The sequence below is a fragment of the Acipenser ruthenus genome, chromosome 27, assembly GCF_902713425.1.
Source record: "Acipenser ruthenus chromosome 27, fAciRut3.2 maternal haplotype, whole genome shotgun sequence".
In the NCBI taxonomy this organism is placed as follows: domain Eukaryota; kingdom Metazoa; phylum Chordata; class Actinopteri; order Acipenseriformes; family Acipenseridae; genus Acipenser; species Acipenser ruthenus.
The window spans coordinates 19,897,703-19,922,304 of NC_081215.1; the positions used below are offsets into that span (position 1 = coordinate 19,897,703).

The following is a 24,602-nucleotide window of genomic DNA, read 5'->3' on the forward strand; positions in this document are numbered from 1 at the left end:
TACTGTGAATATTCACCCAATATCTTCTCTAATCAGTCCTTTCCTGGCCAAAATTAGGCATCTTAGGTCCCTCAACTTTTCAAGAAGTTGCAGAAATCTGAGATTTGCTGCTCAACTTAAATCCAACAAATGCACACAAGGGGAAACAGTATGTTAAGAATATGCAGATATTGCAACTCAAACCTGGGTAAAATGGCAACTAATAGATCCCTAAGGAGTAATAAGCACTCACAAATCTCCCTTACTTGCACTTTAAAGTGATCTCAACACAGTACTGCACCCCAACAATGATGCTCAACTGACAAGATTATACATGTAAATGAATCGCTTAGATGTGGATATCCGATTGCAAGTTTATTAAAATTCCACATTGCATACTACGTTTTATTAAATTCTTCAGTCAGCCTACTTTTCTGCCACTCACAGTATATGTTCTCCAGATTAAATTGTACACAGAAACACACTTAATAAACATGTCTGAAGTTTGTTTAATCTGTCACTCTGAAATTACACCTGTAATCTCATCAAGGTATTTTTTCCGGGGCGAAGAGAAATCTGTCAGAAATTAATCGCACCTTGTTTTGAAATTATTGCATATTTGATTTTCAAGTAAAACGTTAGGTTACTTACCGTAACCCTGGTTCCCTGAAAGAGAAGATGACCACCACGACATACTTATAGGATATGCCTGCCTGTTGGTAAGTATTCACTGAGCTCTTTATAGCAGAGTCTATATTTGGATCTGGAACCTATTTTAGAAAAAAGTGTCTTGGTAGAAATTATTAAATGTAGTTACAATTAAGAGTCTGCGCATCTTTAAAATATAGTTTATGAAAAAAAGAAAAGAAAATGCAGGCACTCTTTATGCCACTGTGTATTTGCGTGTTGGCAAATAGCAAGGACCCTGCCAAGTTGCAGTCTGACTGATTGTTACAGATGCTCTTTCTCAGACCCTTAGTGCAAGTCATCAGGGACAAACAATAGCACCTGTTCCTCACAAGATAGCAGGCCAGTTAGCCCATTCATGTATCTTTAATGAAGTTTTGGGGGCAGATGGCATTATCCACCACTTAGCACCGCTAAGACAAAAGAGGAAAACTGCCGATGCAACAATGCACTATATTTATGAGAAAAGAAAGGAAGGTGTGAGTGTTTCACTCCCATCTGCTCTCTTTCAGTCCTGAAGAACATCCTAGCAATTAGAATACTCTGGGCATTCAGCCGATTGCAGATAAACTTCAGTTTAACCCTTTCATGGCCTGGGCAGGTTCAGAAAAGCACCAGTGGGTCTGTGCAAGAGGGACAGTTTCTGTTCCACTGTTTCCAGACAGAAGTCCAGCGAACAGAAATGTTGCATGCCAAAGGGTACTTCATTCTTATAGCAAAAACAAGAGAAGCAAATAACTGAAACTGGCTTGATTTAATTGTATGTAAAGCAACACACAGGAACACACAGGAATGCCCTTTTCCTGCTTTACTATTTTGTACCAAATAAAACCAGACAAAATAAAATGGTAAGATAGTGTTTAATGGCTGTAATATTTACCTGTCATTATTACAATATATTTGTTACTGCTTGCATTGAGTGTCCGGTTTATGTCATTGCCCTTTTAACTCTCAACCAAAGTGATTCAATTACGGTCATTTAAAAAACGCTTTACTTTGCAAGAGTGATTGGGGAAAAAAATTCTATCTTGTACACTGGGTCTGTACAGGAACTGTTAAGTCTGGTTTTAGAATACTCACATATAAATATGAGACTAATAATGTCTTCTTACTTTTACACTACAGTTGTGTTCTCTTTTCTTTTGTTCCAGAATGTATTATAATTGCATATCCTTATAATAAACATTCTGGCTAATACAAATAAAATAAAATAAAAACTATTGTAATTTCACATACATATAAGAATGTGGAACAAGGTACGCTATCTTTTTCTGGTGCCCAATTATATATATAGCTGCAATTTTTTTCCTTCTGAAATCAAGGCAGTCGGACTGTTCTTTGATCCAGTCAGCTATAGACAGCCTTGTTTCAGGGTTGAAGGGTTTAACTGCGACTCGAGTACTTTTTTTTTTTTGAGTACTCAGAAGGCACAGACTTTGTTTAAAAAAAGAACTACTTAATAAAAGTTTTGCACAGTTTTAATAGTTATTACTTTTCAATGGAATGACTTTTCAGCCTTTTTGTTTGATTTAAATATTTTAAAGCTGCAGTATACAGAAATAGATTACCAATTATGAAAACGTTGACACTGATAAGAGTGTATGTACAATTACTGCACAAAGCTCATTCTGAGGGCTTTATGATAGTTTAGCCTTGACTTGTCCTTAAGCAGCCTGGACTCGGACTCAAAAGTGCCTGACTTCAGTGCATCTCTACTTAGTTGGTATTTAATTAGTGATATTGATAGATAGTTAAGATGAGATATTTTAGAGAGTTTTTTTAAACATAGGTGCTTACTAAAGAATCACAATTCCCCATGCTGCCTGCTACAGTATCGATTGTATCTGTATAATTGTATAATTTTTCTGTCTTTAGGTCCCAACCTGAAATGTAAAATTTAACTTGAAAAATAAATGTGTATTTGCTAATGGAGTCTCTCCAAATCAAGCAGAGTACCACAGGGGTGAACAATTTTCTCAGGTTAAAGACTTCTGTTTGCACTTTGGAATCATGTCCAATTTAACTAAGCTAAGGCTGCACAGAAGAAAAAAAAAATACATAGCATAACCAGCCTTACCTCAGCTAAAATGTAAAAAGAAATAGCTGCTCAAAGCTAGTAGATTTCACGCCCCAGTGCTAAGGCAGTAATTGCACCCTGCTTTATTACAAGTTGATTTTATAGAGAAATGAATTCGGAAAAATACTGTAAAGTGTTTATTTTCTGTGTGACCTTTATTAACCCAGTTTTCATGCCTTTCCCCAAAGGTAAAGAGACTGGCTGCTAAGTTAACCCTCGCAGACACACGGTAGCATAGCTGTACCCCATCAGTGCTGTGTGCAGGAAAAGGGATACGACAGTCAGATTGGGCTCTGTTTAAACAGTGTCATAGGTCAGCTGAGGAGGTCAAGCAGACAAAAAAGGGGTCTATCAATTAAAATGCATTAAGTCTGGTTTGGATGAACATTTGGAGGCACAACTTGAATTATATTTTAGGGTGTATTTTGTATAGTATTCTTTCTATCTATCTGTTCAGCAACTGACATGAATTTCGATCTCTTTTGTTGTATAAACTCTAAAAAGCTAATACCAGGTTAATTCCCTCTAAATGCTACCATTTGTAACTTGTTGACTTTCAGCTGTAACTAGTCCAAAGCTACATTTGCACTGATTCCTTGAGTAATGATAACATGCACATACAAATGTCAGACAGAATAATGCCTCTTATCCCGAGTGTTGCACCTTTCACACAAAGAATGAAACAATGAAAGGCGAGAGCTTTGATGTGATAATGTGAAATTGGTGTGGATTAGGTTAAGGCATGACTCAGATAGGTATTGTGTGAGCACACGAATGCTATAAGTACCAGAGAAGTACCCGTCAGGTTGAATTTATGCAGTGTCTGATCAGAGGCCTTTTTGTGTTTAGCAGGTTCAGGGTCAGATGCCTCCACTGATGATCCCCATTTTTCCACACGACCAGCGGACTCTGGCAGCGGCCCAGCAGGGATTCCTCTTCCCCCCAGGAATCACATACAAACCAGGTACACTGCTTCCATCTCTCAGACAGAGAAAAGCAGACAAGAAACAACAAGAGCTTTTATTTTCCTTTAGATGTGATCAGACAAATGCCTTCATTTTTAAATCGGCTGTTGCCTGTAAGGGGTTTTGCTAATTGAACATTAAACGGTACATCCATGCTTAACAATGGGACACAGCTCACCGAGGCAAAAACAGTTTCTTTTGCTTGTTGTTGCTTATACAGGATTTTATTTCCATTCATTCCCATTCATCCGTATTTAAATAAATGATGACTTCACTCAGACATGTCTATTTCAGATTTGCATGAACCATTATTGTTTTTTGTGATTTATTGGAAAAGTCAACAGTACAGGTACCTACAGTTTAGGCAACCAGAATAGCAGTACAAGAACTAACTTTATTGAAGTAACTGTTTCTACGTATTGCTTAAACCAAGGATGTTCACCCTCTCATAAATCCTTGAATTTTAACTTTGATGCAGTTCATCTCTATTAGCTAGAAATGCAAATGCCAAAAGCTGACTAACTTTAGCTAAGGCTTTTTCTTAACATGCTACCTTGTTCAAGCAATTAATAGTAAGTCAAGTTATTTACATTGGAAATGTTATCATCTGAATACCTGTACAGCTGGAACACTTGAATATCAAACTTCAAGGCAGTTTACACACTGAACAATGGATTGGCAATAGTAAAGCCCTAATGCAAACAAAATGTCAACGTGAAAGCTTAACAGTTTACATATGAATGGTATTCAGCAAGAGGGCCATAAATAGGAAGCTGAATAAGGTCTGGTAATAAAAATACCTTTGCTTTGAGAAACATATTGAGTGTTGCTTTGGTGAAACAGAAGTGTGGTACCTATGTTAGTAGAGTGAATAGCTGGAAGAAACAAGGCTTAGCAATCTAGGCAATGTAGGGTAAAAAGATTTCAACTATTTTTTTATATTGTGGTTAATAATGGAGTCTGATATAATATGATTGAACAGGTACGGGTAGATAACGTGGTTGTTAGGGATTACTATTCCTGACTGATGACAGAAGTTGCAATTAACTACTTGGAAATATCAGTAACAGAAAAATAAAAAAAATCCAAACATGTAAAAAGAATGTTGCATTTGTATAGAGACAGGCTGTCCGATTGGCTTTTAAGACCTCCTAGCAACTCAAGCACTTTAGTTTATTTATTCAAACATTCCGATCACCTGCCTCAAGTAAAAAAATGCACTCAAGTCTAGTAATTGCTGTTTTTCAACTTTAAAATGCATGAATGCCTACAACAACTTACTCTGACAAGCTGTTATCTCTTCGCATGGCTCACACTGCTCTGAAATTAAATTGTGATTTTGTTAAATTTTAAGTGTTTTTGACACTGGGCTACGTCGCAAAAGATTTATTTCAGTGTGTTCCAGACAGATTCACTGAAACAGTAAATGTAGGCTTCATAGTGGAGCTGGGTTACAATTCATAATAGTCTTTCAGAAGTGGCATAACAGCAAGGGATCTCACCTGCTGGTTTTATCCCTTCTGTAGAATAGCCCCACACTGCTGTGATCACCTTTAAATGAGAGTGAAGAGAGTCACCAGCAGGTAAAGACTCAGAACGGCTGCCCTTTCCTGTGGGCTGTAAGGCCTTGACAGATGTTCAGATAATTAGCAATGCTTTTATATAGAGCAAGTCACATGCTTATAGTCTTTTAAAAGGTCCCAATTCATTGCCATTTGGACTGGCTATTCTGCACCAACCTACTGGTCACTTATTCTGTATGATGCCATCTATTGGATACGATTAACTATTGCCCCATGTAACTGCAATTGGAATTTGGTTGAAATCCTCTGTTAAACAAAAATACAACAGTTAAACCATTGTAATAATACCATCACATTTGGCATTGGATCACTGTTGATATAAATTAAAGCAGAGAATAGAAATGAAAGTTGTTAGTGGAAAAAATAACAACTGTGGTTGTAATGAAAAGGACAGTGTTGAGGCAAGGGTTAATTGAGCTGTGAGAGATTCAGACAATGGGTGTGCCACTCAATTGTCTCCATACGCACACAATACAAATGTGACAGGATTTCAATTGACTTTTTATATATAAACAAACAGTGGCCAGCTATGGGGGGTACTCTATACAGACAATCAAACAAAACTGTGCACTTAAAGATCTCAGTTTGTCTAACAGACCTTGAGCACCATACTGTCCTGTAGTTCACATTCAGAGAGCCAGTACCTACAGGTACTGTTCAGCTACCTGTCCCGGCATGCTGCACCTTTCTTTGTGCTTTTACAAGAAGAATGGTTCCTCACGCAAGCATTCCAAATACAAAAACAAATGTGAAAAAAAAATGCTACAACATGTCAATTGACTCCCTGCCAGGCTAATAACCAAGAGCCCTGATCCGTGCTTCGTATTGTTTGGAGAATTAAAGAGGTGGTATTCTTAGCTTCTGTAATTAAAAATTAAAGCAAATTCCTGACCCTGAGTGCTCATTTTCTGCAAAAAAGTGCCTTTCCCCCTTTTTTTCTGCTGCACATTGACTATTGGGCTCCTCAAAAATAAAAAAAAATGCTCACACTAAGGTTTTCCCTTGTATCAGACCATTGTATTGACAGATCAGTCAACCCCTGGGAAATGAACATTTACAGACCAGTATAAAAAAGAAAGAAAGAAAAGGCAAAAGAGACATGAGAAAAAGGAGAAAAATAAATCTCTGGTACTCTTTTGGTTAACAAAGCTTCAAGAAATGAACATTTTAGTTGTGTGCATGTGAATAAAGGTTTTGTTACCAGCAGGTGAGTTGAACAACAGTACCGGGTGTCGAAAGGATTCAAATAGCTTCACTTAAAAAGCAAAGAAAACCAGCTGTTTTCAAACTACAGGAGCACGACAGCTGTAAAACAGTGCCAGGGGGAAGGCTTTTGATAGTTAGATTTTTTAATATGTTTGACATGGAAAATGTTATAGCACAAATAAAGCAGGCTATTATTGAATCTACAGTGCGGTTCGCCTTGTGTAATGGGGATGCATTATTCATGGATTTGTAAAGAAAGATTTCCGTGATAATAATAAAAAAAACAGCCTTTGAAACAATCCATGCAGCTAACTGAAGTTGTTATATTTATTTATTTATGGAATCCTTCATTGCACGTATTATCTTAGAGGATACATTTTTCACTTACATTAATAGAAACCTTATGTGCTTAGAATATATATAGTCCTATTTCTGTTTTAAAAAGCAGATAATGAAGCCAAATAAATAACTGCCAGTTGACATCCTGATCAATTTATCTCCCAGATCAAGATACACCCTGAGTTCATCTTGAAGCCCTTTAAGGTCCAATATCCTGAATGCTTACTCCACATGACGCCAGAACAATAAAGTGTTAGAGAATGGAGTGTAGCAGAGCCTCATGCCATTGAAACACTATTGTCAGTTGCCTATGTCTACTTACATACTGTGCTCAATGGGCTGACAATATATTAAGGATGTAATGCCAAGAAGCATGCAGATTAGACAAAAAAACACACAAAAAAACAACTCTACATTTTCTCAGGCTTATGAAAGTGTCGAAGCAAAAATGTTTATTTTGCATTATGTTTTTTTTTAGATTATATTTTTCTAAAATATCAGAACCACTCAACGCCCCTGGGCGGCCCTTGAAATTTGCCATAAAGTTGGGTCTAAGTTGGTGGGATGCTACAAGAAAAGTGACAGCTTTGACAAGAGCATATCCTGTTCAAGCGGGGAAACAAATGCCCATTCATAATTCATATCTTAAAAAAAAAAAAAAAAAGAAAGAAAATTCAAACCAGGTTTCCCTGCCTAGAAGGAGCAGATTTCTGTTGGCTTCTGTAGCTTTTTTTCCCCCACCCTTCTGAGGCTGGTTCATGGTTCGGTGCTGGTATTTAAGTGTGTCACTGCAAGACAAAGAGGATTAGTTTAGTGCAGAGTTAGCAAGTGATCTGTACGTTTCACTTTTTTGTTCGTTTGGAAGTGATAACAAGTTTGTTGGTCAGAGTCCCCAGAGGGATGTGTTCCATCTGACAAAACAGCTACATCATTTGGCACAGTTGGCAGTCAGTCCTCAAAGAAACCCTGGATGGAGTAAACACAGGGATTAAAGTAGCCTTTAAGCAGAGCGGAGGGTCATTCCAGCAGGACAGGGTTCATTCACACTGGCAGGTAGCCCGGCAGTGTGCACTTGCCCATGCTGTGTCAGTGCTGTACACACACACACACAGGGCTTCGGTCTCTGCTGGTGTCGCTTCCTCACCTTTCACAACCACTTATCTCATCAATGATGAATACAAAAAAACATGGATGGTATCAGCTATATTAAAGAAGATTTTAATGTCAAAGCAACCTTTCTGGGACGTGGAATCACAAACACTGTAAAATGAGTTGTAAAAATGCCAAGGACCAGGTAGTAGTTGTTTTTACATGATACATATTATTCAAATGGGTGCATATTTATATGGCTGTGTCACATACACTTACACAAACACATGTATGATTTTGACATTAATATGTTTGGGAGAAAAAGTGACAGGCAGAAGTGGAACTTGAACCCCAGTCAATTCCTTACTGTGCAAGTGCTTACTAACAAAGCAATTTTGCCTGCTGGCTTGATCATTTCTGAATTCCTGTCAGCACTCCTGTAACCACATAGTTGTGCTACGTGGTTACAGAAACATTTCTTCTAAGAAATCTATCTATTTATCAGTGTCTTGGTAATACACTTAAGTAGTAACCACTTTGGGGAGGGGGGGTGGGGGGTAGAGATAAGACACATCACAAGGCAAAGATGATCAGTATATAGACCTAGAGCAGTTTGATTTTAGTTTGCTGTATGTTTATTAAATGATAAAAAGATGTTCTGCCAGTTGTTCTACCACCCATCTGTTAACAGCAAAGTTCCTAGGTAATCTGGCAAGTCCCTGCCCAGCTGAGCCTTTTGTTTGTGCAGATGTTTGAGCTTGGAGCTGTGCTGCGCTGCACAGGCAGGGGTAGGGACCATGTTGGCACATGCCTGCTGCCATTCTCTGCTCATGTCTCAACCTGTATGCATTGTTCTTCCTGACAGGTGATAACTATCCCGTGCAGTTCATTCCGTCAACAATGGCAGCTGCTGCCGCGTCAGGACTCAGCCCTCTCCAGCTCCAGGTATATGCAACAACAAAGAATGCTTGGGATATGAGCCAACCCTTTAGCGGAAAATCGCTAACCAGCTGTATATGGGTTGTATGCTAAATACGTTTTGGGATAGTCCCATAAATATTAACACCTTGTGCAGTAGTAATGTTTTTATAGCCTTAAATGTAAATAAATATACAGATGCTTATAATACAGGTAATCCTAATACTATTTGTACTACTACTACTACTTATTATTATTATTATTATTATTATTATTATTATTATTGCACAACTATCAGAAATGTATTCTTTGTAGAAACTGTTCCTTCACCAACATACACAATAATTAAGATTGCTTGATTTACTTTTTAGCTGGGGGGGAATGGAGGTGTTAGGGCTTTTCTATCATTTCCTTTTCTGGGAAATATTGCTTCTAATGAAGGGCTGTTTTTCAGTAGGAAATGGTGTATTGATTGATTGCCAATATTTTGGATATTGACCTGTATGTGCTATTATTATTAGTAGTAGTATTAGTAGTAGTAGTAGTAGTAGTAGTATTATACAGTCCTGTATTTGATTTTGTATCTAGTGCATAAATACCACTATCACTATAGAAAATGTGTTACAGCTGAGACATTAAATATGATATTTAACCACTTCAAAGCAGGATTTCAATCCTATAAACTGATGATGGAGGAGTGGGCTTTATCTATATGCTTTGACTATTGACATTTACTTTTATTAAGATTTCTCAAAACGTTACAACCACTTAATTATTCCTTAGCTTTCCTATTGCAAAACAAAAGAGGAAAAAAAAAACCAGAATTGCTGAGTGGGTTGCTTAGTGGCCGCTGTTGATAGCAGTTCGGCATTAAGCATTCTGATAGTTGTAAATGTTACTAAACAAAGCAAAGTGTTTCAGAAAAGAATGGACTCATAACTTTTCTTTCCCTGATACATGAGCACAAAGTGTCCTTCAGAGCTTATCGCTCTTTGCATTAATGAGCCTTGGCAAGTCCTAACAATCCTTGCAGCTGTAGTTGGTCGGTTCGCAGCTTTATCACGCAGAAGTGAAGAGAACAATGAGAAAAATGTGAGGTGGGGGGGGGGGGGGGGGGGTGGTAAGTCCTCTCGTGTTTGTATGTTTTCTGTATGCAGTTCAACTGTACATAAAGGGAATGACCTTTAACAGTGAGGTCGGGCGTGGGGGACCACTGCACAGATCAGGCATTGCTCAATGTGCCTCAGGAGCAAAATAATAGGAGAGCAAAGGCCAAACAAAGCTATTTTTAGCCCTCTGGTGGAGCAGATGGAGGCATGAATAGTCATATATCTGAAGACTAAGGGGCTTTAACCATTCATTTTGATAATGTACTTAACCCTGGGAACAGTTTCAAACTGAAACAAAGAGGCCGTGGCTTTTTTTAACCTTTCGAGAACAGTGGGTTCTGGGTACATTTAAACAGTATGGTACATTTCTTCTCAATTAGTCCGCTCCCTGATATTAATACCAGCACACAGTTTGATATTTGCTTTGCTCAGCCAATTTAGTTGAGTGTTACAGAAAGTGAGTAAAGACAAATAATCGGGATGGGCTAATACAGTTCTACGACAGATAGATCTGGCTTTTATGCAGCAAGCAGCCTTTTTATGAACATCAGGTGACTTTTCATCCACATTCAGATTCCAGAGGGAGAGAAAGATAAATTAATTGAATAAACTGTCCAACAAGCAGTACACTATGTAATACAGATGTCTTTTTTTCTTAAGTTTTTGTTTGATGCGTTGTTGCTCCCTCTTTTTAAGGGGAACCCATACTGTATCATAACCCCAGACAGTTCTGTGAAGTATGAATTGTACCCCTAGAGCCATGCGGCTGTCTGTCTAGAGGAGTGATACAGAAATGTGGTATTCTAGCTCTAAGGGTGCAATATTATCATGTTTGAGATCCATTGTTATCTGTCTGATTAGCAGTTGAAGAAGCTCAGGCACTAGTTGTAATGTACTTCTTTCATATCCCTACGTGTAAGGCAATTGGATATTGGTTGCAATATTAATTAAAATATCTTGTTGCGTCAGCATCGTGGCAAGGCATTATTTTAACCAATTTATTCTGTTTAGATTGTGAAATATATGAACCTTAAAAAATCATCTTATTGGAGAAAATGAATTCCCACAATACACACTTGGTAATGTGTTCAACCATCCAGTCAGACTCCGGCTGGGATGCCAGTCTTAATGCTAGTCGCAAGCGATTTAACAATTTTGTCTGTCATAACAGTCTACAGCCGAGGCAATAACACCTTTTATATTTTTTTTTTTCGAAAAAGTGACAAAAGGTTTTGGTAAGATCATTGAAAATTAAACTGGCTAGTTACGTTTCAGTGTTAGAAAATGTAATTTGTCTGTCAATACATGGACATGCAGGGCCACATTGTAAGTGAGTGACTGTCAGCAGGAATTCCTATACGAGTAGTAATTTCACTCAATGTTTTCCTGACAGATTGCTCCCTTCTTCAAGTCACTGGAGAAAACAAATTGAAACAGTGTTACGGACTGAGTGCCCCTCTTCATTAGCATTCGTGGGAATGTTTGATAAGAGTCTGTATGTCGGAAAAACAATGCTGGTTAAGGTGGCATCCCTTTAGACAGCCTGTTGCCTATTAAAACTGACACCCTTCACTTAATAGGGAAATTGTATTTCTAGAAACAATTGAGTCACAAAATGTTTTGATTACCACAAAAATAAAAACATTTCTGTTATTTAAATGTTACCATATTTGTGCAAAACCTGTACAAGGGTGTACTTATTATTATTATTATTATTTTTTATGTTGTACCGTTTCAGAATTGAAAAACTGTAATACATAGGCAGTACATTACAGTAACATATTATTGTGTGACCTGCTGTATATGCAGTAAAATGAAAAGCATGTTTCCGCAGTTTTGGTTAGCTTGTGCTGCTGTAATGCAGATTGAATGCAGCCAGGCTCCTCAGTAAAGCATACTTCCCTTTTTTAATTGCCACATCCTCAAGCTTTAAAGTATTGGCTGTTAAATTGCTTGAGTGGTGACTCTACACAATCATTACCATCAGTTTTGTGAAACGCTCATTGCTCATATTAAGGGTTTCAGACTTAGAATTGTAAAGAAATGAAAAACGCTGCAGAGAATAACTATTAGATAATCATTATGGATGCAACTTAAAACATTATTTCCTTTAAAACCTTGGTATATAGAAGTAAGGAATACTTAATTAATTAATACAATTAATAATAGGAAATCTCATGAAAATGTGGCCGACTAATCCAGGAGTGTGCAGAACTATATTTTAGCAGATTTATTTTTAAAATTAGAAACATTTCAAACACTGTTTCCATGTTTTACTATTGCACTCCTTTTTTTTATAAAAATAAATAAAGTAGTGTTAATGTTTAAAAAAAAAAGAACTTAGAAAGTTAGAAATAAAGAACTTAGAAAGTTAATGTAAAAGTGGTGCACATTTTTCACAGGAGTGTAGTAAATCTGCTTTTGACTTTTGCGATATGCCTGCCACAGGTGAACATTTTATGTCAGAGCTGCCGATAGGCCCCTCCGGGGAGCAACGTCCTCGGTCCCGCCTACCGAGGGAATAAGTAGTCACTCCGCGGAGATCACATTCTCTTTTGCATCGAACCCGCGAATGCAAGTGATGCAACCTTGCAAGGTTTGTTGGTCGTCTTCTCTTTTAGGGAACTGGGGTTACATCCGTAACCTATCGTTCCCCTTCAATTTGATGACAACCAACAACCAATACTTTTGGGAAAGTATATCAAAGCCATCGTGAGGGAGAGTGGGCGGACAGCAGATGAGGGACATCTCACTACCAGACACACACACTCACCCACAGCAGAAGCTGAAGGGTAGGGTATTATTTTTATTTATTTATTTATTTAGGCCACACACACCCAGTGGGCAGGTCAAGTCAGCCCAGTGGCGTCGACTCAACAGTGGGTGCAGCAGAGCAGGGTCCCGGTGGAGGAACGTCTCTCTTTTCTCTCTTTTTATTTTATTTATTTTTATTTTTTTACATTTGGAATCAACGATTATTTTTTCTCATTTTCTCCCCAATTTGGAAACCCCAATTATTTTTTTTATTTCAACCTGGCTCACAGATGCCACCCCCGTGCTCAAGAGACAAAGACAGACACACGTGTCCTCCGAAACGTGTGCTGTCAGCCGTCCTCTTCTTTTTACTCTGCATGCCCACCATGCAGCTACCTCAGAGCTGCAGCGTCGGAGGATCATGCAGCTCTGGGCAACTTACAGGCAGGCCCGCAGGCGCCCGGCCAGTCTACAGGGGTCACTGGTGCGTGGTGAGCCGAGGACACCCTGGCCGACCTAAGCCGTTCCCACCCGGGAGTGACTACTTATTGTCTCAATAGGCGGAAACGAGGACGGAGGGGCCTATCGGCAGCTCTGACATTAAATGCTCAGTAAATACCTGACCTGTGGCAGGTAAATCACAAAAGTATTGGTTGTTGGTCGTCTTCGAATTGAAAAGGAACCAGTAAATTGCAAAGATCAGGAGTTCCACCTTGAGATTCTGGGTCTCCCTGAACAGCCACCTCTGTAGTGGAAGCCTGGTTACTAGCTCCTAGTGCATGCACTGCCTCCCTAGCTCTCCCCGCCCCCACCACAAGACTGCAGCGGAGTGCTAGCCAGGAGTTCAGCAGGTTGGATGCCAGCAGATGAAACAGATGTTAGGCCATACTGGAAAGTATCGGTGCGATGCACCAGGAGTTGGATTTTCCTCCTGACATCTGGGCACTGCTGGATCAGAAAACACTTCCTCTGGCCACGAGGCTGTACTTGTCTTGTGGCAATGATGGGTCTTGGCTGCTCTGTGAGCTATTAGTGCACTGTTGCAGCAGTAATGCAGTCTTTATCGCTTGGATGCTTTGTAGAAAGAATACTAAAATGAAAGGCTGTGGGGGGCTGCATTGGCAGCTGAGCCCTATTGCAACTACCCCCCCCCCCCAAAAAAAAACACAACAAATGGAAGCTGAGAAAGTAAACCCAGATTTGATTGCAGAATCTATACATTAAACTGCATTCTTTGTTATAGCCCAGAGTCTGCATGTCATTTTCCTGTGCAAAGGCTAATATCGCTCACAGCACAGATTCTGCACGTACATTTTCCAAATCTGCTGCTGAATTTAACATCTTTCATACAGTTTTCAACAACAAATATTGCGCAGCAGCATTTATTTTCCCTTAGAACATATCAAGTAAAATTTTGGACATACAAAGCTCTTATATTAGCCTCCCATCTGATAAATGACGGTTAATTGGTGCTGAATATATAAATGTGTTCTTACTTTATTCACAGTTTATTGATTTAATTAAAAAAATATATGTATACATACTAAAGTTATATATATATATATATATATATATATAAATAAAAATACAGTTAAATAAGGTTCATGTGGTATATAAACTTTAGGGCGGTGGAATTAAGACTCCCCACTGTTAAGACAATTAAATTCCAAAGAGCAGAAAAAAAAGGTTTTGTTGTAGTTGATATTAATACATGCCTTATCAAATAAAAAACACCAAGCATCTAGATGGAAGAATATTGTGTGGAAGCACTGTCAGATACACCTATTGACTTATATGTCTTCACAAGACTATATTAAGTATCACCTGCAACTATTTTAGTCACAATAGCGTATTGACTTTTTGTTCAGCTTGCTGCATTGAAAGGAGGCTTGAGCTTAATTTGCTATCAGTGAAACTGCACTATTGATGTCAGTAAAATGTTTTTGAAATAAGGTAGGGTTAAAGGAGCATTGTGAAACACACACTTTTAATTGACAGGTGCACCTAAATCGTAACATATAGATAAACATTTTTGCCTTTTGTCTTTTTTAAAGGCAAGTCTGTACACGGTTGTACAATGTTTTTGAAGAGAGTGGTTCAGACAAGAACACTGTTAGTCTAAGCAAGCACAGCATTACCCCAGTGTAGCACCATGTCCCTTAGCATCCAGATGATATTTGGGTTTTAATCTCAATAGCATCACCAGTTACAGTTGGATCATTACGCATTGAGAAATACACCCTAATCAGGCATGGGAAGAAGATTGCGCATGTGATTATGTGAAATAGAGAGCAGGAGGGGGGCAGAACCTCTACCCACATGAGTTACAGCTGCGTGGAGTTCATTGGTGAACAGGAGGTGGCTACAGGGGAGCCTGCAACTTTGTTTTGCAGCAGATAGCCAAGGATTAGGGACCAGCACAAGGGTAATGAAAACAAAGAACTACTGTAAGGGATACCAAGTAATATTTTATCACTATGCATAGCTTACCAAACCAGGCAACAATAAGGGTTCCCTAGCTATTCTAACCTTTGCAATAGGATGCTTTTAGTTTGGTCTAAAATGACTGCTACAAGATGGTGTGCTGTCAGTAATAAAGTGATAGCTGCAGATAGAAATGTTTCTTGGCATGTTCTGACATTCTGTTCATTCCTGAAGAAAAACAGAACAAAAAAAGCATGGCTACAGTCTATTAAAGGATAATAGGTATTTCATGGGGGTGGGAGGGGTGGGTGGTGACTGACCACTGTCATTTAACCTTCACCTACACCAAAGGGGGGGGGGGGGGGGGGGGTGGTATTTTAATTAATAGAGGCTAAAGGCCTGACCTGAGAGGTGACCCAAAGTGATTGAGACTGTGGTTTCCATGACACGTTCTGGTCAGCAGGGATGTCGAGGGAGGAGAGGGGAGGGGAGGGGGAATTGAAAAGCACCATTTGCTGGGACTCTCTTCCTATCTCTAACTAAGCTGTATTTCAGCGAGTCATTTAATGCTCAAATGAACAAAGGTATTACCTCAGCCGCTTGGGTGGATCAAACCCTTTCTCGGAGGCCTGTTCAGAGAAGCTGTACAAGAAAAGTGGCTTAGCATCATATTCTCAGCATAGCTGCGCTCAGTCAGTTATAGGCAGAAAAAAAAATGAAATGAGGAAATGAGGTGAGACACAGCCATGCAGTCAGTCAGCGAGGGGTTTTATGCATTTTGCCTTCAGTCAGCAGCTTCACGGGGGAATAGCTTTCTGCTGTTTGGAGGAGGGGGGGGGGGGCTTGATGAGAGTGTGTGCAGTGGGGCAGGGGTGGGCGGGTGTCTGACCAGTAGTGTACTAAGGAAAGGCTTTCCGTATTGCTTTCGCTTTGTTCTGTAGCTTGCCCTTTGTTCTTTTTTGATATGGCAGAAATAGCATGTTCACCCAGGGGACCTTGGGGGCAGTACCTAACATTCAATGAGAAGAAGATGGAGAAGCTTCTTTCTTGTTGAGTCATCCAACTCATTCCCCAACCCCCACCCACCTCGAAAAAAGGAACTTCAGAAAATAAATATATACTGCCTGCATGTGGGGAGAGCTATTTAAATCACAATAGGTCCCATTACTAAGAAAGAGAGAAAGAAAGAATGAAAGCTATCTTGTTCTATAGTGTGGGTATGGGTTAGTTTGTACAGTAATATATTCAGATATTCAGAACAGTTTTAAGAGGGTTAAGAGATTAACCTGTTGCAAGCCAATCCCGAAGAGCGAATTCTTTGTTTGGAATAAAACACAGCCCCTAAATACTCAAAAACGTCTCTTTCTTAAAAAGAACTACAGAACCAGAAATAATTGGGTTCAGTTTCCTTAAAACACCCCAACTGAGAGTCACAATATAACCTCACAACCCTGGCTTTGTAGGGGTTAATAATGAAGCCATTTGGACAAATGGTACGAGCTGAAGGCAAAGAGCCAATATATCCTGATGGTGAATCCCTGCTTAGCCATTGACTTTCAATATGACCCTCATTACAGGCTTCACCTTCTGGTGCCTTAGTCATTCAAGTTGGTAACTGGGGGGCCACGCAGGACTACCATTTGAATCTAAGAAGGGTTATTACATCTTTGAGCAGGGCTTACACTTTAGCCAGATAGGAAGCACTTTTGTGAAGGAGACAGGTGCCCTGGATCCAGGGATTTAAGAAGCAGCTTTGTAGGGGTATGAAATAGTATTCTTATTTAATGTATTCTTCTTGTTCTTTAGATTCACTTTGTATCATTTTCTATTTCAGTCATCAGATCCTGGTGACTTTTTAAAACTCAAAGGTGCTTTAAACATCTGAGCTTTAAAAAGTCACCAGACGAATACATTAGTTAACTTACCCACAAGAAATTTCTTTTTAAGTGTGTGACGCCAATCACACACTGCCCACCTACTTTTATATTAGAGTTCCCCTCTTTGTTTGGTTGAACAGGCCTCATGGCCTTCGTCCCTTTTACAATTAAGCATGCATGTAGTCCTTTTAGAACACCAAGTCTCATAAACCCTGTAAGAAAAGAAACAGGGCCTCCAAATACTGTGCCATTCATTTGGGTTAATATGCTAACTTATGCAATACAACCGTTTTACTGTTTGCCCTTCATGGCTAAAATCTGTGGTGTCTATCTTTGCCCCCCCCCCCCCCCCCGATATAAAGCGGTTTACAGTATTGTATTTGGGGATCTGGGTTAATCATGAATCTAGCATACAGGCTCATGTTCCATTAAGCACTGGTGCTCTTCCACAGTCACATGACAAAGTAGATCCCATTGAGCTACAAAGTTACCATTTCTTCAATGCCATCTGTCAATCAGTGCCCTGAAAATAGACTGGAGGTCAGGATCATTGCCCATCTTTTGCTTTTAACAAACATCAGCCTTTTTCTTAACCACAGGGCAGATGAGCATGTTGTTCCCTATCAGTACACAGCAGCAGGCTGTTACAAAGTGTCTACAAAGAAAAAGTTAGAGACATCAGAGGACAATCTAAACTGCAGCTGCTATATGTACATAAATACGTAGCAAAGTTGAAAAAAAAAAAGTGAGTATTTTTCATACCAGTCACAGACAATTAGCAGTCTGTTGGTAATAAGGAGGACTTTGTGGGAACCTGGTCAGGCTCTTGTTTCCAATGGTGATATCTCCTGATCTGTGGGAAGAATGCTAACAGTGCAAGCGATGAAGTTTCTTATTGCGCACATAGGTGTTTACATCATGAGATGTGTCATTTGACAAAGCACTTTTTCAAGAAATAACCTCTGCAAGAAATAATATGACATTAGTAGTTTGCAAGAAATAGATATTATATTTTTTCTGACAACCAAAGACATCAAACATGCAGAATTGTCTGATATATTAGAGCAGCACAGGACATTTTGACATAACAAATTTCCAACACAATATCAATGCATATAAAAAAGTACGTAATCTGATCGCTTTTTACTGTGCTATTGCAGTTTTATTGAACATTTTCTTTAAAAATATATTCAAATACTAATAAACAGTACTTGAGTCAATAGACCTTGTATTCATATTTTATCATGAAAAAAAACTCTGTTTAGGCATAATACGGAGAGTATAAGATTGATTTTCAGAATTCAATACAAGCTTTATAAAAAAATAAATACAAAAAAAAACTGTTAAGACTGAAAGCTTATTCTGCTGGATTCATGCTATTGCTGAAAAAGACAAAAACGCATTTGACCACTTTCCTCATTCCAAATCAATAGCTGCCTAAGCCTTAAAGAAGTATGGCTGACTACAGGGAGCCACCCTCTCCCAAAGGAAATCCCATTTAGCAAAGCACTATTGTACTTGACCCAGACAAAGAAAGTAGTTATTTGTACTGCAAGAAAAAAAAAATAAAAAAAAAAAAATATATATATATATATATATATATATATATATATATATATATATATATATATATATATATATATATAAGCTGATAATATCGTGTTGCTGTATCAGAGCAATTATAATTTTATACAAACTTTGCATAATGAAAATGTTTACATCAGTCTTATTTGTTGGTCAGTATTACATTTACATACTATTCTGACCTGTTTCCCTTTAATTTCCCATTTGTTCCTCTCAACTCTCGCTTCAGTTGTACAAACATTGAATGGGTCTTTAATAACTTCCCTCTGCAATGCTGTTGCAGAAAGCAAGTCAGATTGCTGTTAGCTACTTATGTTACCGTAGCTTATGAATAGATATGTATATTTCTATTTTTTGTTGCAAAGATGAACAAAAAAGTATTTTAAAAAATGTGCTAGGCCAATTAGGTGATTTATACTGCTTAATTTATCTATTTATTATACCAGGTGACACCAGGAGGAGAAAAATTATAAAAGCTAAAGTGGGTAATATGTCAGACTCTTTAAAATGTCCTCTTAACTACCAGCTTGGCAGAGAATTGGCCAAAATCGTTGCCTGTTTAATGTAAATATCCAGCAATTGTGAAAAGCATAACCTTTGGTTGGGCAGGATGAATGATTGACGGCCTGTACCTAACCAGCCACTCAAGTGGCATTATTGTGTAAATTACACATCTCCAAGGGTTTGTTAAATTACAAAATCTGCTCCTAAGAAAATAAGCATTATGACATCAATGCATTTGGCTCTTGCTGACGACCCTCTGTTTATATTTAATAAGGTCTGTGATGGTCGTCTAGATTCCTTTTCTTTCCTGACTGTGTAGCATGACTGTGTTGCATTGTTTTTAATTAACCAAAACAAGTAGTGTTGTAGAAAATGAACTGTTTGGAGCGTTTTTTATTCCGTAACAAGAACAGCTAAAGTTCAGTGTTTTATTAAACGTATATGCACGATGGAGAGAAAAAAAAAGAAAAAAAAACAGCTTTCTGTAAGAGACGCCATTATGCTGTGGTTTCCGGTCTTCAGTTACACTTGGAAGCAAATACAATAAGGCATCAAATACATTTATATCTGCCAGAATGGAAACTAAAGTGGTTCAGTTGAATTGTGGCTGGTGACATTTGTCATTCTAAAGTTTGCAATCTGTCTTGCAGCAACTGTATGCAGCCCAGCTGGCCAGCATGCAGGTGTCACCTGGCTCAAAGATGCCTACCCTTCCCCAGCTACCCAATCCCTTAGGCCCTATCTCACCCACCAGCCTCAAGAGTGAAAAGAGAGGGACCAGCCCAGTTACTCAAGTTAAGGTATTTATACATGTATACTGTTTTTACTAAACGCACTTTGCTAGAGCGCAGATTCTCAGCTCCAGTCCTCAGGGAGCAAAGGACATAGAGAGTTTTATTTTATCCCTCTGGATAAGGGCGTCTGCTAAGAAATAAATAATAAATAATATTGACCTAAACAGTGGCAGATCTTAATACTACCAATCTAAACGTGCTCTGCTACAGACCTCTCTTGTCAGTGTTTATGTGAATGAAGAGGTCAGTACATCATCTCTCTACAGCAATAATCCAGACTTAAAGAATGGTGGTGTTTAGATCTTCTGCTGTTCAGATAATTAAGGTTTATTAACTTATGTTGTATTTGTTTTGTTGTCATGTATATAGAATCTGCCAATGATTACTTTCTTTGTATGTGCTTTGAAAATTGGGTGGTTTGAAAATATTTCCTATTTTATGTCTAGTTCATTTCTTTATAACCCAGACTCTGCAGGTAATTCTGATAAAACAATATGTTACCGCTGATAAGGGTCATGGGATCCTTGGGGACTGTGCAGTTCATTTCTCATTAGGCTCAATAATGCGTTATTGCAATATAGTGTACAAAGTTCTGATGAGCAGCCACAAATCAGTCAAGCGGAATTAAACCACACAAAACCTTTTGCTGAATGGCTAAAGATTTCCCCTCATCTATTCTCCAAGCCATTGACATCCATTCTTATTGGCCAACTAAACAATGTTCATCCAGTGTTTCAGAACTGTCTATGACAGACCTAAAAGTATTTTGCTTTTTTTATTATTGTAGCTGAAACACACTACAAATTACAAAAAAGTTACTATATTTTTCAAAACCTTTTCTCATTTTATCCAAGGCCATGTATAATTAGCACAACTCCTTTTCAAAAAATACATTGTACATGAAGGTTTTCAATAATAAAGTATTGTATATTACTCACAATGAATGCATACTGGGTCAGAATTTTGATGGAGCCCTGCTGTATATGGTTTTTAATTCAAAATATAGTAAATTAATTAGAAATATCTTTCTGAGGGATGTGGGGGCAGAGAAGCATTTCCTTTGTGTTTTATTTTGCATTATTAGACTCAAACAATTTTGAGCCTCAAATAATAGATAAAGTACCAAGGCCAGTTCTTAGAGGAATGCTTGAAAGATCCTCTTTAATTAGGCATATTGAAAACCTACTGAGCAAAGTAAAACAAGAATAATAATCATTACAAACACACCCAAATTCAAGTGCTGTAGGGTGGTAGTTATATGCCTCAGTATTGATACTGTTTTTTATTATAGGGTTAAGCTAGAAGTCAGAGAATCTCACAAACAACATTATTACTGCAATAAGTAAATGATGTAGCCGCACAATGTTCCCATTCGAATTCAGCAAGAGGCAGCATAGAGTGTCGTTACAGTTTTGGGTGCTGTTATGCTTTGGTAGAGAACTGAAATGCTTGCAATGTGATGCATGTATTTAGTTGCGTCGCGGTCCAGGCTGGTAAGCGGCAGAAATAGCAAGCCCAGAGTCAGCAGACTGCAATTCAGTGCTTTTTCACACTTGAATTTAATAACAGGAAGAAACAAACAGTTTAAACAAACAAAACAGAATACTGCTATGGCTGTGGCTATGACTATGGCTATCTCGGTGTATAGACAGGGAGCACAACCTGTTCCACGCAGTCTTGCTCTCAAGCTTTCTCTACCCTTAAACAAACATTCATTTTTTAAATGGCGTGGTGTCTTCTCCAGGTGGCTAACTGACTGATTGATCAGCCAATCAGAAACTGCGTGCCTAGCATTCTTGGGCAGATCAATCAGACAATCAGCCTCCATCTATTGTCTTAATTACCATGTGGCTGTGCAATGGGTGGTCATCGTGGCTCTAGGCCATTCCCCCACTCTTGAGCCAAGATGGCTGCCATACAGAAAATAACCTATTTTGATTGGCAGGGCCTCTCTTCTGCCACTATATATGTGTTTTGCTTTTGCATTTGCATTTGATGAACATATTTCTGCTCTGATTAAGTGGTTTTGAAATGGTTCCTGAAGATGTATTTATCAGAATAAAACAGGAGCTGAATTCATTCTAAATAAATAAAATAAATCTGTGGAAGGTGTACCCAGAGCTTGCAGTTACCAAAAGAATCAGCCTTCGGCTTAGTGGCTCTGAATAACTAATAATAATAATAATAATAATAATAATAATAATAATAATAATAATAATAATAATAATAATAAACCTTTGCAAATTGTTTAATTTGATCCGCAGCAAATGTGTTTGTCTTAGAAGAAATCTGCTCATATTATTAAGTCGCTCAATGTTTGTGAACACCCCAGATTAGTGTAGATCTAAGAAAACAGACTTTAGTAAAGACATTAAGCCATAGTGTGAGCCACTTCTGATTTTAATTTGGCAAAACAAAAGAATGCAACAGCGCTGTTAATGTAAATAAAGGCATAATTCAGGGTTATTAACAAAGCCTCCTTCAGATACTGTAAATCTTCAAGGAGTACACTAATTAGCCTCCTTTTATTATTACCAGACAGCATTGTCTTGTCTCAGAGGTGTACAAGTAACAAGGTCTCTCTTTGTGATAATTTGTTTCATTCTCATTTCTCCATTTATTAATATTTATCCCCTGTAGGAAGAGGCAACGCAGCCGCTGAATCTATCAGCCAGACCCAAGACGGCTGAGCCTGTCAAGTCCCCTCTGTCCCCAACACACAGCTTCTTCTCAGTGAGCAAAGGCAGTCCCATTAACCCGCCAGCTAGGAGTGGCATCCCCAGTCCTATTGGAGGGGGTCTCGGAAGAGGATCTTCTCTGGGTAAAGAGATTGGAGACTCAGCATTAACACATTCGCCTGGCATCAAGATTTACACCTGAGCATAGCTAAATTGCATTCTTTATCCTCTGATCCTCTTTGCATGCAAATTGTCGGGCTGAGTAATCCTTTGGGACTTGATAAATGGATTGGGATATAAAGAGAGCAAACAAGCCTTTCATGATACAGTATCTCCAGAGGTTTAAGTAAAGGTCTGGATGTTTCATTTGCAGTTTACAGATTTTTCTGCTATAAGAAATAGGAGAATAGAAAGAATCAATTTTGCTGTTAGAGACTGAAGTGACCTGATCTGTATCTGTTTAATATCAATGCATAGTCAGTGTCTTATTACAAGCCATGTAATGGAGCCATTCAATAATCATTCAATTTGCCTTGACTGGAGAAGTGCAGAAATTATACAATGTTCCCACTGGGTGGCATTGTATGCTATGTAAAATATATTCTAGAAATACAGCTAAATGAAAACAATTCCAAGTTAAGAGGAAGGTATTTTCACCAGCATGCTTGATCATCTCTAGTTAACTGCAGGAAACAGTTGCAAGATCTTCATAGCTTTCTCTGCACATGCTCAGCCAGTGGTTTATGAATGTGGCCCTTAAGGATTGAAGCTGGTACCCTTTCATTTTAAATGGAGAGTTAATCATATTGAAAACAAAAAAGACCTGACAAAGTGTGGGGATCAGTTCCTGCTAATTAAAGGCCTCACTGACGCCTAGCTGCAAAGAAGCTGCAATAGATACTATTTAGATTGCTTTTATTATCAAGTGCTGTATTAGGTCTTATCCAGACTAAGCCTCTTCTTCAGTTATTAATTAAGTGAATTAAAAACCTGTTATTAAAAAGGCCTGAAAGTAATTAATGCTGAGTTTTAAACACAAACACATTTCAGCTTCAATTAAGAATTGATATATATATATATATATATATATATATATATATATATATATATATATATATATATATATATATATATATATATGATTTTAGACTGAAGGAGGTATGCAGATTGTGTGAGTGTTAAGATGTTTTCAATTAAAAGGCTAACCATTTTAAAATGCTTATTGGTCTTGGGAAAGTGTATGGGTAATGACCTGTCCTATTGATTGGTTTCAGAATCACCTGCTTTATAAACATGTACTATATGTTTTTCTTTTTTCAAAAACTGTCTAATAACTATATGTTAAATGGCTAAGTGCTTTGTGTTCAATTGAATAATTAAGGACATGGTTGAAACAAAGACCTGGACTGGAAGTGACGGAGTTGCCTGTTCTGGATCTCGATACACTTACACAACCACTGACTGTGTCTCTTGTGCTTGCAGATATCCTCTCCAGTCTGAACTCAACGGCCCTCTTCGGGGACCAGGACGCTGTGATGAAAGCCATCCAGGAGGCTCGCAAAATGAGAGAGCAAATCCAGCGGGAGCAGCTGCAGCAGCACCAGCAGAGCATGGAGGGGAAGCTGTCCTCCTTCAACAACATGGGGATCAGCAACTGCAGGGGTGACAAGGTAGGCTGGGCTCACGTTCCATCTTTGGATGTAATGGATAGTAGTTGTGACTCAAAGTACAAAAGGTTGATTCCACCTGCCCCTATAATTCCAGGGCACTTAAGGCAGGTCGTTTTTTTTTTTCTATGAATTAAGTACATGGCAATGTTTATTTGCTGTGGGGGGGTCATTCCATCCCAAGAGCATTGTAACAACATGGATTAAAATCGGATTGCTTGGAAATTCATATGGTAAAAATTATCAGAGAAAACTTTGAGCTCACCCACACTCTGATTTTCATTGTGGTCCAGTTTCTTTTAATATTTCTTCCTCCTTCACAAAGACCCGTCCAATCAAACAAATACAGCAAATCAGCAAGCTGTTCA

General features: G+C 38.4%; 1 protein-coding gene across 13 annotated transcripts in view; it reads left to right on the forward strand.

Moving 5' to 3' along the window:
* Positions 1-24,602, forward strand: part of LOC117432189 (transcription factor SOX-6-like) — a 182,245-nt gene that overhangs the window by 132,588 nt on the left and 25,055 nt on the right. For 11 of the 13 annotated variants that reach the window (XM_059001812.1, XM_059001818.1, XM_059001813.1 and 8 more), the window contains 5 exons: positions 3,593-3,707; positions 8,791-8,870; positions 19,746-19,895; positions 22,530-22,710; positions 24,050-24,237. In XM_059001812.1, the coding sequence (XP_058857795.1) occupies positions 3,593-3,707; positions 8,791-8,870; positions 19,746-19,895; positions 22,530-22,710; positions 24,050-24,237 (714 nt within the window). The remainder of the gene's footprint in view (positions 1-3,592; positions 3,708-8,790; positions 8,871-19,745; positions 19,896-22,529; positions 22,711-24,049; positions 24,238-24,602) is intronic. The other 2 variants (XM_059001815.1, XM_059001822.1) reach the window with 1 other exon arrangement.